General features: G+C 48.6%; 1 protein-coding gene across 1 annotated transcript; it reads left to right on the top strand.

Annotated features, from left to right (window-relative positions):
• Positions 1-227: 227 nt before the first annotated feature.
• On the top strand, positions 228-21718 carry SSU72 (SSU72 homolog, RNA polymerase II CTD phosphatase). The gene is made up of 5 exons (XM_054175780.1): positions 228-405; positions 6492-6635; positions 17620-17759; positions 19551-19669; positions 21505-21718. The coding sequence occupies exons 1-5, from the start codon at positions 326-328 to the stop codon at positions 21604-21606; spliced, it is 585 nt and encodes a 194-aa protein (XP_054031755.1). The 5' UTR covers positions 228-325; the 3' UTR covers positions 21607-21718.
• The last annotated feature ends 204 nt before the right edge of the window (positions 21719-21922 follow it).

Below are 21922 nucleotides of genomic sequence, written 5' to 3'. Positions count from 1 at the left end.
TCCCCACCAAAGCCTCCGCGGGGCGTGGGCGGCGCAGGGGCGCTGCGGGGGTCTGGCCCTTCCCTCCCGCTGTGGCTCTCCTCTCTATGGCCGGCGCCGCGCTGGCGGCGCCGCCCCGCCCCGCTCCTCTCTCGATGGTAGGCGGCGGCCTGCGCCTGCTGACGGCCGCCCGGCGGTTGGCCGCGGCGGGACGGAGCGGCCCTGCTGACGCGTCCCGGCACCGCCCGCCGCCGGGCGCCCGCCGCCATTTTGTGCGAGCCGCGGCCGGGGGCTGAGAGCGTTTGGGGAGCTGCGGGGAGGGAGCTGGGCTCTTTCCGGCGCCGCCATGCCTTCCTCGCCGCTCCGCGTGGCCGTGGTGTGCTCCAGCAACCAGAACCGTAGCATGGAGGCGCACAACATCCTCAGGTAAACAGGGCCGAGCCGACTCCCTCCCTCCCTGCCTGCCTTCCACCGGCGGCGCGGCCTGGGCCGGGCTCGCTGCAGCCGGGCCCCTTCCCCGCTGCGTTCTAGGCCTGGCGGCTGCGGACTGCCCCTCCGGAGCGCCTCGGGGCCGCCGTGGTGCGGCCTGGCCGGCCCTGCGGCTGGGCTGTTAGTGCAGCGAGGCACCGGCGGCGGTCCCAGGCCGCGCTCGGGGCCTGTGCCGAACCCTGCCAGGCCCGCGGGCGTGGGGAGCTCATCCTGTTTGCATCCCGTCTCTTCCGGGCCCTGCTTCGGGCCGGGTTCGCCGGAGGGGCCGCGGCGGTTGGGGTCTGCTCCGCCGTGCCCGGTGGACTTCCGCATCCAGTGCTGCCAAACAGGAGCTGGAGAGTTCGACAGGCTCAGAACAGCTCCCGTGTCTCGGCAGCTGAAAACTTAAACGCTCCTTCCTTCTTCGCCCTCCCCCTCCTCTCCTCGTTTTATTTTTCTTCCTTTTTTTCCTAAAAAGAAAAAAAAATCCCTCTGAAGACTGGAACCGCTTAATGCAGTGCAAGGGAGACTTTGCCTGTAGCAGGGAAGTGCTTGCTTCAGGACGTTAAATGTTTGGGGGGGGATTATGAGGGTTCATCTGTTTAGCCCTGCAGTTATTTTCAGCTCGGCTGAATTGAGAGTGGGAGGTGGGAGACTCGGGGCAGACTGACAGGGGAGACCTGCTCGAATCGTGTTCCCAAATCGTCCTGTGCACTGCAGGAAAACGATGAAGGGCTTTGCTTAAACCTGTTTCTGTTAGAATTATGCCAGCTAAATATTGAGGTGCACATAGTGTTAGCACAGGAAGCCAAACAACTGTGTATAAAGAAATAAAAAGGACAGCCTTGGAAGGAATAAATAATCAAAGCATTTGGTCTGGCTGCCATCTTGCTGTGAGCAGCATTTGATGCTGTTTAATGCTTGAACTTGGCATCAGCTGATACCTGTGGCAGCTCCCTGTAAACAGGATGTTCCCAATAGCTGCCTGTGGGGGAAGGATGCCCTTCTGTTGTTTTCCTGCTGGACTCGAGTTTTAATTGAAGCCTGGGCACTAAGGACAAATTAAATTTACTTCTAATCTCTAGCCTTTTTGGTTTTTTCCTTCCCTTCTGTTTTTGCAGAAGAAATAAATCACTCCTAGCGTGCCTGAGGCTCTTCTGGCAAATGTGGCAGGAAAATAGGGTTGGGGTTTGTTTTTTTTTTGGAGGTGTTCTCAAAGCTTTTTAATTAAGAATCAGAATCAATAAGGTTGGAAAAGACCTCAAAGATCATCAAGTCCAACCTGTCACCCAATAAATAAAAAGGAGGAGGCAAATTAGGGATGAATTAGTGATGCTGCTCTAAAGGAGGAACTAGCCCATACAATGGGGAGGGTCATTTGGCAGCAAACTTCAGGCAAATGTCTTTATTAGCTCAAAGCCAGCCTGGTTTGCCAGCCCAGGGCAATGTCTTGCACTGCAGTTGGAAAGAGCACATGATTAAAAGGGGAAGAAGAGTCAGGAAGAAACGTATCAGACAAGCTTGTTTTGCTTTCCAGATGTCAGGCTTACCTGGTGCCTGCTAAAACCTGAATGTAAATGTATGATAGTTTGTAGATTCATGGAATTATTTAGGCTGGAAGGGACCTTAAAGATCATCCAGTTCCAACCTCCCTGCCATGGGCAGGGACACCTCCCACCAGCCCAGGTTGCTCAAGCCCTCATCCAGCCTGGCCTTGAACACCCCCAGGGAGGAGGAGGCATCCACAGCCTCCCTGAGCAAGGTGTTCCAGCATCTCAACACTCATACTGTAAAGAATTTCTTCCCAATATCCAGTCTGCATCTAAATCCTTCTACAGCAAAAGCAGTCTTGCAGAGATGCCTGAATTTTTACTTGCAAATGTAAAACACCAAATTGAGCCCTCTGTGTATAACACCTAAGAGCAAAGTGTCTGCTTTACGTGGTAGGCTTTTGTTGGAAGCACCTACAGTCCATCACTTCTTGCTTTGATGTTTCTTCTTAGTAGTTTATCCTTTTAAGTGCCTGAACTGTAGGAAGTGACTTGAACAAGCTTGATTTAGCATCTTGATACATTTTATAACATCCTGAACTCAGAACAGCAAAACGATAATACACTTTCTCCACACACTTCAGCAGTTTGGGGAGGGGTGGGTGGTGTGTGTTGGGGTTTATTTTTCTGCCCTTTAGGCTTAACAGTTAAGGAGTTACTTTTATTTGGGGGAAACCAACAAGCTTTTTGTCCTCATTCCCAAAGGGTTTGCACATGAGCCTCACATGCAAGCTGCATTTCACATCCGTCCTTACTGTACTTTGATGTCTCTGTGCCACTGGAGAACAAACACATGTGGGTGTTGCTGGTATCTAAATAATCCATCTGTTGGATTCTGATGAGTCTTGGTTCAGTCCAGTGCCAGTTTGCTTTGTAGTGTGCTTGCATATTTTCTCATTAACCAGGTTTTAAACATTTTGTTCCAATTCTCCAACAGAGGACAGACTGAAAGGCTTTGGAAGTTTGTTGGTAGGCATAGGGGTATGGTGAGACATTAAAGCAAAGGGAAGAGAGGAAGAGCAATAAAGACTGTGCAGGAAGACCAACCTTCCTTAAAAGCTGTCAGACTGGATTCCATCTGTAACCAATCTCTTGGGTCAGACCTTACTCAGCCTACATTTCTTTTACAAGTATAACTTGTGTATAGGTCTTCTGGGGCTTCTTTTGCCTCAGAGTGAGCAGAGTTATGCCCTGGGTGTCCTTCAGACATGGAAGAGGAAGGTGGAAGGGTAACACTTCTCTTATTGCCAGTAACTTCAACCTTGCCATTTGCCTGTAGTTATTTGATAATACCCTGGTTAGCCTTTAAAAGGAAGTAATTGTTTCAAAGTCTCCCAGTGTGTAGGATGTGTGTCCAGGCTCCTCCAGTGTAGATCTCCTGTCTCAGTCTCCTGGGCTCAGAGTCCATGCTACTACTGATAATGAAAACTTGTGGGGTGCTGATACTGCCTTAAGCTGTAGATCTATTGCTTGGCTTTGGGGAAACTTGTGAGAAATGAGGAGTGTGAATCTTAAGATATTTTAGTGGCAGTAAACAAATTTAAGTACTGAAACCCTAGTAGCTGAAATTTCAGTTTGATGTTGGTGCCATTATTTGCTCATTGTGGACCTTGCAAGAGAAGTGATGTTGCACCCTTGCTGTTCTCCTAAGTTGCTGGTCAGCTTCACTGCTGCATTACCTGACAGCAGCTAAATGCAGTGAGGCATTGAAATTCAATACAAATTGACTCAGAGAATGGCTTGGGTTGGAAGGGACCTTAAAAATCATCCAGTTCCAACCCCCTGATGTGGGCAGGGACACCTGCCACTAGCCCAGGTTGCTCAAGGCCTCACCCAGCCTGGCCTTGAATCACCTCCAGGGAGAGGGCATCCACAACCTCCCTGAGCAACCTGTTGCAGTGTCTTGCCTCCCTCACTGTAAATTAATGTATTATTATGTAGGAAGCCTTAAATTGTATTAATAAACCCTCAAGAAGAAGGAGGAAATGTTTTAATGTGGTTTTTTTATAGTAAAGCATTTCCATTTCACAGCTTATCAGTGATAGTGCCAACTACAAGGAGGGCACTGTTGCTAGTTGTTTTCCTGCTACATGTTGTGGGAGGGGATGTAGTAAAATTAGTGATTTGTCCCCTGAAAGATCTTCACCAGCTGCAGTGGTACTGCAGGTTTGTGTTTGCTTTGCTGTTCAGTAATGCCTTATCCTGGCTGTTGTAAGAAGAGGAGCTGTACTGGTATGACCTCTCAGGAAGCTGAAAAACACCCTAATGCAATAAGCACATGTGAGATCCCCAAAGAAGAATGAAATAAAAGCCAGATTTGGATCAAAGTTCACATCTTGGTCTGCATGGATTAATATTTCTCCTCTCAGTGCCTGGAACTCTGTGGTAACAACTCTGTCACGTGTTAGGGCTTTGTTAGTGCAGTGCCATGTTGATCTCTGCTTTCAGCAGCAGTTGTGTCCCAGATGAGAAGTGCTTGCAGTGAGCTCTCAGAGTCATTGGAGGGAAATGCAGTGCCTGTTCCCAAGCTCTTCAGTTAAGTCTATGAACTCATGGGCACATGAGTAGTGCCTGTGGCCTCACTGTAATGAGGTATGATTTAAGGTGAGGTGAGCATACTTGCTGCAAGTGAGATCTGTGTCCTGGCTTGTGTTTGTACTTGGTAAGTTGATAGTTTACATGCACTGATTTTTACTGCTAGTGATAGAGACAGCTTCCTGAGATTCCACAACACCTGTTGAACATTCAAGCTTCCCCTGTCCAGCAATCAGTGCTAGGATCCTATATTGGTCTGTCTTACCCTTTATGGTGAAGTGGAAGCTCATGAGTTTCCATCTTCTGAGTAGCTTTACCAGGCCAAGAACAAACACTAGGTACACATTGTCTTGTAGAGAATGCTGCCTGTTCAGAGGTCTGTGCCACACTCCACCAGATACTCGATGGCTCACTGAACAGCATCTGTCCAGCTGCTGACTAAAAGCAGGCTGCATTGAAGAGTGGCTCTGTGCAGCCATTCTGCCCTCTCTCCCAGCCTCCCAAGTGTGGCAAAAAAAAGAGATGTTGAAACCTTTTCAGAAGATTTCATAATGTACACGTGGTGCATAGTGTCAGAGCTGTTCCCTGGCAACAGCTGGTGTCAGAGCAGGAATTCCATGTCAGGAGTCAGATTTAGGCTACTTAAAGAAGTCATTTTCAATGAGTCACATGCAGTAGGGGAGCACATTTTTCATGTGTGGCACTTCAAGTGTTGTCCAGCATGCTGGACAGGAGCAACAGTATTTTACCATGTGTGTGTCCATCATTATTATTTATCCATTGTCATTGTGTATTTGTCCACCAGAAAATAAATCTCCTTTTGGTCCTGTTACTCCACCAACATAGTACAGAGTTCCTTAATGCTGAAGGATTTGTTGAGGTTCAAGTGGGTGCATTCAGATTAATCAGAACATTCTGGCATTGCCCTCAAAGACAAGCAGGTTCCTGCCCTCTTTTAAAATTGCAGCTATTAAACAAGTAGTTGTTCACAAGAATGGAATGAAGCTCTCTCAGGCTTCCCCCAGAGTTTTTAGGTACCAGCCAGCAGAATCTCTGCCCCAGTTCTGTAAAGGTAATTACACAGCATGTTTGTCAGTCTGCTTGAGAAAAGAGCCAGGCACACAACTAGTTGTACTGGGCTAATTAAATTACACAGGAGGTAGTTTTGGCAACAAAGGGAGGGGAGCAATCCAGTTGCTCCAGCAGCTTTAGCAGGAAAAGTAATTACTGATCAGTTGGTATTGTTACCTACTTTGCTACCAAGACAAAAGCATCTCTGCCTGTACTGCACTGCCCAGGAGTGATTACAGAGCCTGCTTGTTGCAAGTCCAGGATGCCTGGAAGCAGAGAAGCAGCATCCAAAACACATTGTAGCATAACTCCAAGAAAATGCCATATGGAGTTTAGGTGCTCCCTTAGAAATGTGCACATTGGATAAGCTCTTACCAATGCAGTTGGGAAGAGTTGCCTGATTCAAAGAGTGGTTTGGGTTGGAAGGCAGCTTGAAGATCATCCAGTTCCAAACCCCTGCCATGGGCAGGGACACCTCCCGCCAGGTTGCTCAAGGCCTCATCCAGCCTGGTCTTGAACTCCTTCAGGGAGGGGGCATCCACATCCTCCCTGGGCAACATGTTTCACCCTCACTGTAAATAATTCCTTTCTAATCTCAAGTCTAAATCTCTCTTCTTCCAGCTTCAATCCATTTCCTCTCATCCTGTCACCACAAGCCCTTGTCAAAAGTTCCTCCCCATCTCTCCTGCAGCCTCTTCAGGTACTAGAAGGCTCCTCTAAGCTCTCCCTGAAACCTTCCCTCCTCCAGGCTGAGCAGCCCCAACCCTGATCTGATTGCTGAGAAGCCTTTCTAATATTCAGGGTGTGTTCTGCAGCACTTTGAAGTCCAATTACAGCACTTTGAAGTCTAATCCCCTTCCCTCTCCCCCTCCCCTCTCTGTCTTTCAGCAAACGAGGATTCAGCGTCCGCTCCTTCGGCACGGGGACTCACGTGAAACTGCCCGGACCGGCCCCAGACAAGCCGAATGTTTATGATTTCAAAACAACATATGATCAGATGTACAATGATCTGCTTAGGAAAGACAAAGAACTGTATCCCTGTGGCATGGCCTTCTTAAAAAATCCAATGTGGTTCATCCCTGAGAGGTGTAATTGATTGTTTGGCATCATGCGTTAGGAACATAGAGTTGCTCCCCGGGCGACCTTCCAATGTTTTCAGTTGATAGGAGGTTGGTTTTGGTTTTCTTTTTGGGGCTTTTTTTGTTTTTGTTTTTGTTTTACAATGGGCCTCTGATGCTCCCTTGTGAATTGCTGTTGAGTTTACAGTGCACACATTCCAAATGCTCCTTTGTAGCCTGGTTAACACGTTTAGCTCTCGAGTGAAAGCACATTCAATGCTCTGACAGATTGCCCCTTCCCTCCCCTGCACTGTGGATCCTTTTCTCAGTGCAAAGACTGTGCTGGTAATGGCTGCAGGAGGAGCGACCACCTCGACATTAATGTTGTATTTAGCTCAGACCCTGACAGGTAAGGCTTACAGTATACTTTCTGTGGGAGAGAGGATACCTTTCATTAAAGAGCTCACCCTTCTCACTGACAGTTTCTTGAGACATGATTTGATCTGTGCACTGGGGGAGAAAGAAAAGCCCTCAACTTACAGTGTATTATAAAGAGTGGACATAGGAGAGCCCCAAAACCATCTGTAATCCTGGGCAGCAGAGGTGACCAGGGTTATGCACACTACTTAAAACCATGGCTAATGTCAAACTCCCATGATTTTGAAACATCTGTGTTGAAAGGGGGGTTTTCATTTCTTTTTAAGGAAACCTACAAAATTGGGGGACTCATCCTAGATGTTTTCTCAACAAGGCATCTTAAGTATTTTTGTCATGAGTATGAAAGAAGAAAACTTCCCCTAAGTAAGGCATTCAGTATATTCTGAATTTCTGCTTCAGAGATACAGAGCCCTGTAGAGTGAATTATCCCAGAGATTAATCTTAGTAATTTAATACAGCAGTCTGCATTTCTTAGTGGTATAAGGGTTGGGGTTTTTTTCCCCACTGAAAACCTTGGGTATGGCCTTCTGAAGATCCAACAGCATTGTTAACGTGGTTTAAATGTCTTAACTGCCTCCAAACAGCCCTGTTGGCTTACCTCTTTTTGAAGAGACTGGCCTAAGACTAAACAGCTTGTCAAGAGATTAGAAAACTTGGAACATGGTAGAAAGTACTTCAAGCTGTCACCCAAGGAGTCAGCAAACTCACTAACTTGAAAGCTAGCTCTGCAGTGGTGTGGTGGCACAGGGTATCCTGTGGCTTACTTAAAAATCCTTTGTGCTGTTTGCTGACCAGAAGTAGTAAATCTGAGCTGCCTGAGGCCCCAGGCGTGGCAACTGGGCATTGAAAAACTTCTGTTAATAAGGGCCTGGGCTGTTTGGTCAGAGCTGTCCAGCACAGTGAGAAGTGCTGAAACACTGGAATGCCTTTCTGCATGGTGCTGCTGCCCCAGTACCTCATCAAAATGCAGGCTCTTGCCCTCAACGTGTGATTTGCTGAGGCTTGGGGAATTTTTTGTTCTGTTTTGGGGTTTTTTTTTTAATCCCTCTGCCTATGAAGAGGAAGACCTTGCAAACCCATCTTAATGAGGTGTGCCATGTCTTGATTAAAAAAGAACTGCTTCCAAAGAAAACTCTCTGAACTGAGAAGTAATTTTCACCGGCACTTAACGACTTGGTGATTTCCTTGGTGCCCTCTTCATTGCTGCTGCACTAAGTGTGGCACTGCTTTAAGAGAAAAGTCAACAGAAAGCCTACCTAGTGACCTCTCAGTCAGCATTTTTTTTTCTTTCCCTTTTTGGAGTTACCATTTTGGCACTGCTCCATGCTGGAGAGGTGGTGGTGGCTGTATTTGCAGTGTTAAACTCCCTATAACTAAAGGAACCCAATGTGAGCAGTAGCTCTTGCACAGGAAATAGGGCAAGGCCAATTAGCTCTGCAGCTTTGCATTTTTGATTCTCAGACAATGTAAAGGGAAGGTTTTCAGAGCAAGGATTGTCAGTGCAGGAAGCAACTCCACTTCCAGCAGTGGGCTTTGAGGGTAAAGGCTTTGGCAGTGGCCAAACCCACACCTCCTTGTGAGAGCTGTGGTGTGGGTCCTTGTCACCCAGGGTCGTGTGGGCTCTCGGGGTGGGTGGGTGTTTGGGTGAGCATTACTTTCTAGAGCTGATAGACTCACAGAATGGCTTTGGTTGGAAGGCACCTCAGAGGGTGATGGGCATGCAAACATGAGCTCTGAAGGGTGGGAGGGCCTCCTCTTGGGTGTAATTGGTATGGGGGAACGAAAGGACGGGTGGTTCTTCACATGATTTAGCTGCTTGCTCTGTTCCCCAGCCTTGCCTTCCTCAGCTAAGCAGAAATCTGTCATCTGTAGCCTTTCCATGTGCTTTGAAATAGTCTGTCTTGCTGACAACTGTCTGCTTCTTCCCAAATGCCAGTGATGTGACACATGAAGTTGGAGTGCTCAGCATTCAGTGCTGCCTTGTTTGGGAGTGATGTCCTTCCCCCAGCTCTGCATGCCAACAAGATCCAAAGCATTATGGTCACCAGATACTCAGGGAAATCATGGCTCTTAGGGACTTGGGACATTGTCAGGCCAGCCAAGTGAATGACCCCTGTTTCAGAAAGCAAGTCTCAAACAGAAATGAGCCTCTGCAGAAGCTCAGACATCAGTCAGCAGGGTTAAAAATAACATTGGAGTGAAAAGATGCATTGAAATTTGTATTCACTTGTGGAAAGGGGGAGAACTATCCAAAGCCCACTCTGCAGAGACTAAAAGCAGCTTCATTGCAGTTAATTAGTGAAATACAGAGCAAGAGCTCACATACCTTGAAGGCATGTGTTGAATTCCAGAGCACAGGAATAAGGGATTAATGGAGCCAGGCACAGAGCAGCAGTTGAGTAGGTGGTTACAGTGTATGTGAAATGGAAGCACTTCAAAGTGTATTAAGATGTGGCAGTTAAACCTTGCAGTTAAAGTATCCACATCTGCCACTGCATTTTTACAACACAGTGCTTAAATTCCCTGAGTCACAGAATCCCAGCCTGCTGGGGGTTGGAAGGGACCTCTGGGTGATCATCCAGTTCAACCTCCCTGCTGAAATGGTCACCCACAGCAGCTTGCTCAGGGTCATAATGCCCTGGGGTGTTTGGAATCTCTCCAGAGGAAGAGACTCCACAGCCTCTCTAGGCAGCCTGCTCCAGGGCTCCGGCAAAGAAGTTTCTCCTGTTAAGATGGAACCTTCTGGGTTCCAGTTTGTGCCCTTTGCCCCTTGTCCTGTTGCTGCCCACCACTGAGAAGAGTCTGGCCTCAGGCTCTTGTCCTTGTCTTTTAGACACTGATAAACATCAACCAGATCCCCTCTGGGGCTGCTCTTCTCCAGGCTCGACAGCCCCAGGTCTCTCAGCCTTTGCTCCTCACAGAGATGCTCCAGGCCCCCCATCCTCTTCATAACCTCTACTGGACTCTCCCTAGTAGTGATAATCTGGGTGATTGCAGTCTAGGTGTTTTTTCCTCTGTGAACTCCATCTTTAAGCTGGCTGAGCTGTTGCTGACATGTGATGGTTGTGTGTGGGGGGTTTGAATAACATCCTTCACACTCAGAACAAGTGGAGCCAGCTTTCTTCTGCCACATACACTTTGCCAGTCAATATTTGTAGCATTATGGTCCCACCATAACTCATGTTGATCCCCCAGTTTTCCCTCTGCCTGAGATGTGCTCTAGTAACTGGTGAGATGCAGTGAGGTAGAACATCAGTAGAGGAAAATGTGATGGCTTTGGAGTAAGTGTAGGCTCGAGGGAAGGACTGTGTAGAGCAATTCCAGAATTGAAGTGAAAAAGCTCTGAAGCAGGTTCTGGCATGCACAGGATCTTCACAGGGTCTAGGTGGACAAAACTGAAGTCTGTGTTTCCATACAGAAGAGGAGGAAGGCCAGCAGGAGGCTATTGTTGGCTTCACTGTAGAACTGTGTGGGAGAAGATTCTGTGCCCCAAACTTTTCAGTCCCACTCTAGGCACCATCTGCCCTGCCCATGAAGAGGAATAAATACAAAGAGGATTTGGCCAAGCTGAGAAGAGAGTGCATCCAGAAGCAGTGAGGCTATATTGAGGAATAACTTTTCAGTGTTTGTAGGGTGGTGCTGAAGGAGGGTCCTGCAGTGCTGAAGCCTTGGTCAGACATCACTGCAGTTAGGGTTTTTCTTGTAGTAATCTTCACATTTGCAGTCTTGGAGTCAAGCTTAGCAGTGTGGGGCAGTGCAGTTGGGAGTATTGAGTCATCTCTTCCAGAGGGTTTCCTCTGCACTGTCTTAACCCTAGTACTGGAAGAATCAGATCACTTCCTTGTGCAGTGGAAAGTTATTTGTCCATCAGCCACAATACTTTGGACTCTTAGAGTGATGAAGTTAAGTTCCTGTAAGACAAACCTTCCAGCCCTTGGGTGTGGAAGCACAGTGGAGTTTTGATGCTGCCTCTTTGCTTAATGACTTTGCTCTTAAAAATCTCTCAATGCTCTCAAAGGTACAGATCCCCCAAACTGAGTGAACTGTGCCAAATGTTTCTGATAATCAACACCTGAGACTGTTTGTGTGTCACCTGCTGCCCTGAAGTGGTTGGGAAGCTCACTTTGTGTGTAGCTTGCCCACGTGGCGTGGCAGAAATCCTCTTGCAGCTGCTTTCAGAGGAGCGTTTCGAAACCTGCTGGCAGAGGAAAGTGAAAAGATTGTTTGGAAAGTCTGGATGCCCTTGGAAGTGTTGGTCAGTAACCCCCATCTTGATGGGAGGAAGAGCAGAAAAATGAGCAAGGTAAGAGAACTCTGAGTCAGATGGCCACACTCCTTGTGCTCTTGAGTACACAAGAGTGTGAGCAGGCATGTGCTTCACGCCTTGGCAGAGTGCTTTGGCTCACTGCTTTGTGGAGGGTAGCCTGTGTCTTCTGTGTATTTCAGATGTCATTGTTCTGCCACTGGGGAGCCAGGTGGCAGATGTATTTAACTGAATCCAGCAGGGCTTCTCCAGTGGGCCAACAAAGTATTTAGCAGCACAGATTGGAGGTCCAGCATGGGAATGGCAGGAGAGGTGCGTGCTGGTTTCTTGTGTTCCACCCATTTACAGGGGCTTGTCGTGACAGGAGGGAATGGATTGAAGCTCGAGGAGGGCAGGTTTAGAGTGGAGATTAGGAAGAAGATCTTCCCAGTGAGGTTGGGGAGACACTGGGACAGGTTGCCCAGTGGGGTTGTGGATGTCTACTCCCTGTAAGGTGTTCAAGGCCAGGCTGGGTGGGGCCTTGAGCAACCTGGGCTAGTGGAAGGTGTCCCTGCCCAGGGCAGGGAGGTTGGAACTGGATGATCTTAAAAGTCTCCTCTGACCCAAGCCATTCTCTGAATCTGAATCTCAGCAGAAACAAGCTGGCACAGCTGTATTTATCTAATCCCTCTCAGTGTAGAGAACAGTTGCTGCCATGGAATTCTTGTTGCAAGGTCTCATTCATGTGTGCTGCTAATGTACATGCAAGGAGTGGCTGAAGGGCTTTCATAGCCCAGCTAGGGCTCAGTTAGCCCTCAGGAATTCATATAGCTGAGAGCTCTTCTCCAAAACCAAACTGCTGAGGGAAAGCAAAAGAGCAATCTACTAGAAATAAGCATCTAGATGCTTATCTTTTCCAAACATGCTGCTGCTACTTTATGGGGTGCTTACTTTTGACTGGTTTGCTATAAACTACTGTTAAAATCAGTTTATTAATTGCTGAAGGCTTTTCAAGATGTGGGAAGGAAGTTTCCTCTGTCTTGCTGCCATAAACCTGTAATTAGCATAGCACAGGTATCAGTACATAAACCCAAGGTGATTTAAGTCCCACTTTCAGAAGACAGTGAATTGGGCTGAGGATGAGGGGGGAGAAAAACTGTTCCAGCTGCTTTGCTGCTCAGTGACAGCCCTGAGAGGTCTTCAGGGTCCTTAGAATTCAATGTAAGAATACAGAAACACAAAGCAGCAGTGTGAGAAGGGCTTCTTGTGAGAAGTGTTTACCCAAGGCACACAAGTTGTGTGTCTGTGAGCCTTGCAGAAATTGGTTGTTAATTAGCCTGTGGCTTAACCACATCCCTCTGTTCTTCAGGGTCCTGTTTGTAGTGTTGCACTAAGGAGTGTTTGCTGCAGACCTCATCCGGAGTGTTTCTTGCTCTGCATGCTGCTGTTAAGAAGTGGTCCTGCTGGCTTTGTGAATGTGTTCTCAGGTTCCCCAAATGTGTGAAATGAAATGGCTTAATTGATGTAAGTAATAGGTGTGTTTTGCTTTATCTGAGTTACCCTAGCCAGCTGTAGCTCTGTTGAGTTGAAAATTACCTTTGGGTGTTACACAAGGCAGTGACAGCAAGGGAAGCCACTTTGCAAAACAGTCATTGCAGGCCCTGTTGCTCCAAGCCCACAGTGGAGTGAGTGATGTTTTTCTCACAGACCTCTCTCCTCACAGACCCCTTCCAAGTACTTCCCCTCTCCCCATCCAATTTGCTGCTCATCTTCTGAGATCTGGCACTTGTTTCTAGTCCTGAGAGCAGCATCCCAAAGTAATGTGTGATACTTGGGAGTCCCCTTACAATCCCCTCTTGCCTGCCCACTGCTCCTGACAGTGTTTTCTGGATCCCTTCATCACATGCCCATGTCTCATCCTGGTCTCACCAGCAGTTTGAGCTACCTTGCCAAGTCACCAAGACACTGGATTGCAGCAGTCAAAATCCAAACTCCTCTTGAAGCACACACTGGATGAAGTGCATAGTCAGCTGTTGGATGGCAGGGTCAAACATACCACATCTGTGAAGTCATCCTGTTGTGTTCTGCTTCTGCTGTCCTTGTCTTCCTGGTAGGCCCTTCAGCACCTCTGTTGATAGCACTTCTCCAGCTCTTTGGCACTGGACTGTGCCATTGCTTCCATTCTTCTCCCTTTGACAGCTTCTATCTGTCTAGGCTCATCCTAGGACATTCTTTGCAATCAGAGTGGTGAAAGAACAGAACAGGTTGCCCAGGAAGGTGGTTGAGGCCCATCCCTGGAGATACTCAAGATCAGACTTGCTGTGGCCCTAGGCAGCCTGATCTGGTCCCTGCTGTGACTGCAGGAGGGTTGAACAGGATGACCTGTGAGGGTCCCTTCCAACTTGATGCAATCTGTAAATCCTCAAACACAGTTTCAGCTGTTCAGCACTGGCAAGACACTGTCTGCAATGAAGACAACAAAGCCTCTGCCTTAAAATGCAGCATGATGGGCTGAAATGTGTTGGGATAAAGAAGTCTGGCCACAGCAGCACTGAAAGGTGAAACTCCTGTTGAGTGCCTGCTGGAGAAGTGACTGCTGAAAAGAAAGAGCAGCACCTCTGCTCTGAGGACAGGCTGAGGGAGCTGGGGTTGTTCAGCCTGGAGAAGAGAACACTCCAGGGGGACCTTAGAGCTCAAGGGATCCTACAGGAAGGCTACAGAGGAACCTTTCATGAGGGTGTCTAGAGACAGGCCAAGGGGGGATGGTTTGAAGCTGAGGCAGAGCAGAGTTAGACTGGAGCTGAGGAAGAAGCTCTTCAGTAGGAGGGTGGTGGGACTCTGGCACAGGCTGCCCAGGGAGGCTGTGGGTGTCTCCTCCATTGGGATGTTCAAGGCCAGTTTGGGTGAGGCCTTGAGCAGCTGAGTCTAGTTGAGAGGCATCCCTGGCCATGGTGGGGAGGTTGGAGTAGATGATCTCTGAGGTCTGGAGTAGATGATCTCTGAGCTCCTAAGCCCATTCTGTGATGATCTTCACATCCACCTGAGCTCCTGAAGAGGAAGAAGCTGGGGTCAGAATAACACATTGCAAACCAGCATGCAGCCCACATCCCCCTTGCTTGCTCTGCTGCCCCTCGGGGTTGGCTGATTCACTTATTGCTTTATATATTAACAGGTGCAACACATTTCAGACAGCCAAACAGGAAGGTGTCAGGGATCTCAACTGCTTCTTTCAGGCTCCTTTTATAGGCAGATGGACCCTTGGAAAAGCAAAAAACCAACCCACCCAACCTCTAGCTGCAAGTTGGCAGCAGGAAGCCTGCCTGGGAAGCAGCAAGCTTTGACTGTGTGGGCTTTCTGAATATGCGTAATTCTGTCTCCAAGCTCAGTCAGGGAAGCTTAGGGGACAGCTGCCAGCAACATTTTATCCTAGAAAGGGAAAAAAAAAACCCCAAACCCACCAAAAAAAAAGTGTGTGGGATGTGGAGGATTTATTTCACTTCCCTCCCCCCCCCCCCAACTTTGAACTGCAGGATGTAGAGAGGAGGAGTGTGGAGGCCCAGAGAGGGCTCACCTGCAGCCTTCAGCAAGGTGTGGAGTGGGCAAGAGGCTGTGGCAGTTGTTTTCATGCTTGGCAAAGAGCCACAGCTCCCAAGTGGCTCTGTGGAAGTGACTGGGTTTTGTTGGGGTTTTGTTTTTCTTCCCCCAAGCAAAACAAACCCAAGGGGAGTTCACAGGGGGTGCTGTGAGGAAGCAGTGGGTGCTGGTGTACAAGAGCTGCTTGTGAGATAGCTTTGGGCTGGAAAGGATGATTCTTGGACTAGACAGGAAAGGAGAGGTGGTAAAAGGGTTGGGGATGACCTGAAAAAGAGAAATCAGTTGGCTGAGAGAGAAGTTTAGTTCAGTTTTGGGGCACTCACTCCAAGAAGGACATTGAGGTGCTGGAACAGGTCCAGAGAAGGACAATGAAGCTGGTGAAGGGTCTGGAGAGCAGGGCTGGTGAGGAGCAGCTGAGGGAGCTGGGGTTCAGCCTGGAGAAAAGGAGGCTGAGGGGAGACCTCACAGCTCTCTGCAGCTCCCTGAAGTGATGACTGAGTGAGGTGGGGGTTGGGCTCTTCTCCCAAGTAACAAGAAGAAACAGCTTCAAGTTGTGCCAGGGGAGGTTTAGGTTGGACATGAGGAACAATTTCTTCTCTGAGGGGGTTGTCAAGTCCTGGAACAGGCTGCCCAGGGAGGTGGTGGAATCACTGTGCCTGCAGGGATTTGGAAAGCTGTGTAGATGTGGTTTAGTGGTGGACTTGGCAGTGCTGGGTTAGTGGTTGGACTCAGTCATCTTAAAGGTCTCTTCCAACCTCAGTGATTCTAAGACCTCAGTGAACCATGACTAGATTTAGCTGTTTGTGATAAGCAGTTTCTCACTCAGTTAGTGAGACCAAATGGGGATCTTCTGAGGTAGTTAAAGTGTAGTGGTGCAGACACAGGAGAGAACTGAACTGGTTTTCCATAGAACCCAAACTCTTAGAGGTGGAAAGATGGGTTTAACTTTTAACACAGCTTAAACACTTGGAAGAAGAGCTTTGGAGCTTGAAAACTCTTCTTTGAAGCATGTGGATAGCAGATGCAGGTCTGGTGACCCAGGGCAGAGGAGCTTGAGATCCCAGAAGGCAACTGCAAGAAGGCAGAGAAAGTTGCTGGGCTTTTGTTAACAAAAGCTTAGGATTGCTCTCTGAGAAGAGCTAAGATACCTGCCAGGTGTGTGTCTGACCTTTGCAACAAGGACATGAGCCAAGATCACCTCTTACATGCTAAGAGTGGAAGGGTTGTGTGCTCAGCATCCTTCTGCTAGCTCAAGAAGTCAGACTGTTACCCTTCCTGCTATTTTCATTTTACAATGTATACTTAGCTGGCTAAAAATACTGCTGCTTCAAAGGAAGGGAGAGATGGCAGCACTTCCCAGCCTTCCTTCCTTCAAACCTTTCCTGGCCTTCCTCATCTCCCCATAAAACTTTGCTTTTAGTCAAGTGAGCAGATTTAGATGACAATCAACCCTGGTGTGCTCCCAGTGAAACTGCACCTCCCAGAAGGCTGAGAAGACAGAGGGCTGAGCGAATGCTGTCTGAAAGGGGGCTCCAGGATGCAGATTGGAGCCTGGAGGTTACAGTACCAGCATAAATATAGCTCCCAAGCAGCAGATAACAGGTTCCTTTCACACAGTGACTGAAGCTCTGACAGGCATGAAGTCAGTGTTTTTCTCCATTCCCATTTCTGTATCTTGGGATATTTTTAAGGGACCGTGCTGCTGTGATTGATTTCACTTGCTTGGGAAGTTGAGTTGCATAAGCCTGGGGGCCTTGAGTGTGGGACTTGCTGCAGATGTGCAGTTGACACTAGGAATACCACATAATTGCCTTTCAATTTCAAGGGAGAGGCCCCTGGAGTGAGGGGCAGTGGCTTGAGGGAATGTAGGACATGCTGCTCACACAACAGCCAAGTGAGTGTGCTGAGCATTGTGGATATAAAAATAGTTGCCCAAGAGAAGTTGTCCTTCTGAAGAGCTCTCTTCTTAGGGCCTTTTTGAAGCTGGCTCTGCCATTGTGCCAATGGCAGTGCCAGGGCTCTTGAAAATCAGAAGCTTGCATGAGTTGCCCAGGTGGGGATCTAGCTAGTGGTCACTGATTGGCAACCAGAATTGGACTCTTATTTTCTAGGTGCAGTAATAATTGTGTCCAGTTCTGGTGTCCCCAGCATCAGAAGGACACAGAGCTGTTGGAGTGAGTGCAGAGGAGGGCCACAAAGATGATCCAAGGGCTGGAGCACCTCTGCTGTGAGGACAGGCTGAGGCAGCTGGGGGTGTTGAGCCTGGAGAACAGAAGGCCCTGGGGGAACCTTATGGCTGCCTTCCAGTAGCTGAAGGGATCCTGCAGGAAGGCTGCAGAAGGACTTTTCATCAGGGTGTCCAGAGACAGGACAAGGGGGAATGGTTTGAAGCTGAGGGAGGGCAGGGTCAGACTGGAGCTGAGGAAGAAGTTCTTCAGCATGAGGCTGGTGAGACTCTGGAATAGGCTGCCCAGGGAGGCTGTGGGTGTTGAAGGCCAGGTTGGATGAGGCCTTGAGCAGCAGCTGAGAGGCATCCCTGGCCACGGTGGGGAGGTTGGAGTAGGTGATCTCTGAGGTCCCCTTCCAACCTAAGCCAATCTATGACTAATTTAACTTGTGCTGGTCATTTGCTCCAAACCATGACTTTTCTTGAAGTGCTGGTACTTAACTCAAGCCACCTCAGATACACACAGAATGGAATTTTACACATGTTGGACAGGAATAAGAGGATCAAGCCCCGGCCAGAAAGATTCCAGAACTGCAAAGATGTTTTTGACTTGATCCTAACGTGTGAAGAAAGAGTCTATGATCAAGTAGTAGAAGGTAAGGACCTTGAACTGATAAACCAAGTTAACTTTGAGTGCTTTTTTTACACCCCCCTCCCTGCTCCCTCAAGTCCTCCACGATCTGGAGATGCCTCAGTGTCCTGAGTGCTGCTGCTGGAGCGTCAGCAGGCACGGGAGCTCGCGCTCTGTTGAGGTAGACTTTGTGTCCTAGAGGAGTGATGGCTGAATGCTTTGCTCTGAAAGATGCTGGTGTGGGCAGCTCCCCAGGCTGTGTGTGCAGCAATGTGAAGGGCTGAGATCAGGAAACAGCAAGCATTTGGAGACACTCAAAACACATTTTGGGGGTGAAAATGCTCACGGATCTAAAAAGGAGCAAGTTGTGTGTGGTGAGCTCCTTTTTTTTCCCACCTTGAGTTGGTGAAGGCACAAAGTCTAAGCTGTCTTCCTCATGCAACTTCCCTTCTCTGCAGAAGACTTCCTCTGATGCACCAAGCAGTTTCTCCCCAGTAAACAGCTCCTGCACAGGTGGAGAAGCTGTTCCTGTGCGTGATTAACGCTGCAAGCATGCCACAGCGTTGCCCTCAGATGAGTCAGGCAGACACGCCAGGAGCAGCTCAGCTGGGGATTGGGCTCTGCATGAGCACAATGCAGCAAGCTTGAGGAGAACTCACTCAAAGTCATGGGGGTTTGGCAATGACTCAGTTGGCTCCTGGGCTCAGAACCCTGCTTCTGGAAATGCTGGGTGCAGGCTCCTGTGAGGCTGAAGGTGTTTGCTTCATGCTGAGAGACCAAGGCAACTGAGCTAGCATCTGGCACAAGGCTGTTGCCTCCTCAGTCCTTGGTGGCCATGTCACAAGCAGTACAGAAGCACAGTTTGGGCTTCTCCCAGGCTGAGCATTTAATGTCCTGAATGTTTTTAAGTGTTTGAAATGTGCTGGTAGGTTCTGGGAGCAGCTGCCCTGGTTCTTGAATAGCTTCGTAGAGAAAGCAGCTTTCAGGCTAACATTTTAAGTGAGGATCCTGAGGAAGGGAAACAAAGAGCCACAGCCACTAGCCACCTGATCTAGCATGAGGTGTCCCTGCCCATGGCAGGGGGGTTGGAACTGGATGATCCTTGAGGTCCCTTCCAGCCCTAACTGACTGTAATTTTCAAGTTGTCTATCTCTGACTTCTTGGTAATGCCCTTCATAAGTGACCAAAGAAAGGAAGACTTGAGTACAGCCCAATGAGTCTAGGTGTGAAAGCTGAAATTGTACACTGGAGGCCTCAAGAGGAGAGAACAACTTGTGGTGTCCTAGGGAGGTCATGTTAGAGAGGCACAGGAGTAATGCATGGGTGGGAAGAGGAGGTTTTCTTTTGCACACTTCGCCCCCTTTTGAACAAGCAGAGCACATTAAAGCCAGAGTGTTCTAATGTGGCTGTCAGTGCTCAGCTTGGGGTTCACCTTGCAGCTGGAGTGTGGGATGCACAGTGCTTTTTTTGAGGAAAGAGGCAATTAAAACTCCTCAGGTGAGGAAGCCCCAAATCATTTTTGACTCTTGAGACTCCTTTAAGGGTTGTCAGAGTAAGGTGAGTGATAGCTTCTCCTGACCAGGGCAAACTCGCTGTCAAGGCCCTTCCCCAGCACGATTCTTTCCTTTCCAAAAGCCAGCTCTTGTTTTTCAAGTGAGGAACTGTTGCTTAAGACAACATTAAACAAACAATTGCCTGAAAGCAGGTTTGGAGAAGGCAGAGGGGTACAGTGTCTTCAAAAATCTTGTGTGTGCCCTGTGTCAAACATGATCCCATCCCACCCAAAGTGTTGCTGCCTGTGCTTTGTTTCACACAGATCTAAATTCCAGAGAACAGGAGACGTGTCAGCCAGTCCATGTGATCAATGTGGACATTCAGGATAACCACGAGGAGGCAACCCTGGGAGCTTTCCTTATCTGTGAACTCTGCCAGTGTGTAAGTAGAGAGGGCTCGTTGGCCTGGGGGGGATCTTGGACCCATCTGCCTCCATGGTAGGGTTGGGGTTTGCTAAGTGCTCCAGGAAGGTGCTGCTGATTGCAAGCCTTTCAGTACAGTCCATGTCAGGAGAGCTAAGTTTCCAAATTCTTGTGGTTTCTGGAGCTGTTGTGCAAACAGGTGAACTGTAGCAGAGTTCATGGCTTCCAAAGAGGACTCTCTGTGCATTCTAGAGAAGAGAAGGCTCCAGGGGCACCTTAGAGCTGCCTTCCAATACCTGAAGAGGTCCTACAAGAAGGCTGAGGAGGGACTTTCCATGAGGGTGTCTAGAGACAGGACAAGGGGGAATGGTTTGAAGCTGAGGGAGAGCAGGGTTAGACTGGAGCTGAGGAAGAAGCTCTTCAGTAGGAGGGTGGTCAGACTCTGGAATAGGCTGTCCAGGGAGACTGTGGGTGTCTCCTCCATTGGGATGTTCAAGGCCAGTTTGGGTGAGGCCTTGAGCAGCTGAGTCTATTTGAGAGGTGTCCCTGACATGGTGGAGAGGTTGGAGTGGATGATTCCTGAGGTCCCTTCCAACCTGAGCCATTCTGTGATGATTCTGTGATTGGAAGCAATGTGTTGATGGCTTGTACAAAAAGCAGCACTGCAAAGGCCTTGTTAATAACCTGCACACAACCATTATGGGTTCAGCCCATGCTCAAAACAGTGTCCCTGGCACAAGCATCCATTCCAAAAGCAGCTGTAGCAGATGGGGTTCAAAACCACAGCTGCATTCTGACTCAGAGCATACCTGAAGAACATCCTCTGAAGGTGTATTTCATGGTCCCACCTTGTGTGTGTGATGTGGAAGGCCAAAATGGTGCCTTCAATCATCCCTATCCAGGGGCCTCAGCCCTTGAGGTAAGACTGAAATAAGCTGTGCTGAAAACAGTGAAGAGAACAGAAAGGATCTGTGTCCTTCACACTGTGCAAGTTGATGAGTTCACCTATTCCAGTGTGGCAACAGGCTGTTTTTTTACTCCAGCCTGTGTGAGCTATTCTGGTCTTAAATCCTTCCCAGATTTAAAGAAGCCTGAGAGGGTTCAAGCACTTGAAGTTCCAGCCTTCTGTTCAGTGTGCCTGCAGCTATTCTGAAGCTCCTGTTTGCTATCTAGTGAGGATGGCTGTTGCCTACTCAACAAAGTAGCAGTGAAGTGCCAGTTCAGTGGGTTGGAGCAGGAAGGATATGCAGATAAACATAATGCAGGAATACATTTGGGAATCTCAAGCACCTCCTGCTGCACTGGTTGGTCCAACCTGCTGCTTTCCATCCACCAGCCAGCCAAAACCATGGAACCTCATAACCCTTGGAGTCCACTTGTTTCATCACAGAATCATCAGGGTTGGAAGGCACCCCAAGGATCATCCAGTTCCAACCTCCCTGCCATGGGCAGGGACACCTCACACCGCAGCAGGTTGCCCACAGCCACATCCAGTCTGGCTGCAAACACCTCCAGGGCTGAGGCTTCCACCACCTCCCTGGGCAACCTGTGCCAGGCTCTCACCACCCCCATGGGGGAAGATCATCTTCCTAATGTCTAATCTAAATTTCCCCTCCTCTAGTTTGGATCCATTCCCCTCAGTCCTATCACTCCCTGGCAGCCTAAACAGTCCCTCCCCAGCTTTCTTGTAGCCCCCTGCAGATCCTGGAAGGCCACAATTAGGTCTCCTCGGAGCCTTCTCCTCTCCAGACCGAACAACCCCAACACTCTCAGCCTCATAGGAGTGCTGCTCCAGCCCTCTGATTAATGCTTGGTTGGTTGTGTGTTTTTTTTTCTCCCCCCCACCTCTTCCAGATACAGCACACAGAAGACATGGAAAATGAAATAGATGAGCTGTTACAGGAATTTGAAGAGAAAAGTGGAAGGACTTTTCTTCATACTGTCTGCTTTTATTAAAGCACATCTGTCTCCTAGGCCTTAATCCAGATGAGGGAAGCATGTGTTTCAAGCTCTGCTGATACTGTATTTTCCTGCAACATGAATATTGATTTCTCTCTTTTGTTTGTTTGTTTTAAACAACAAAAAGAAAAGGCAAACCACAAACCTCCTTTTTGGTGTCTTTCTGTTCTGTTTCAGGTAATTCTGTCACAGGTAGGCAGAGGTACTGGCTGGGGTTGTACATAGGATGGGGGGTGGGGGTGGGGGGATTCAAAGCACACACCAAGGCCACCTGTTTAACCACGAGGAAGGGTTTCTTGGGATCCTCCTTTAA

The sequence above is a fragment of the Dryobates pubescens genome, chromosome 33, assembly GCF_014839835.1.
Source record: "Dryobates pubescens isolate bDryPub1 chromosome 33, bDryPub1.pri, whole genome shotgun sequence".
NCBI classification, from domain to species: Eukaryota; Metazoa; Chordata; class Aves; order Piciformes; family Picidae; genus Dryobates; species Dryobates pubescens.
Note: the sequence above shows the minus strand (reverse complement) of the source record. Positions and strands in the feature narration are given on the sequence as shown.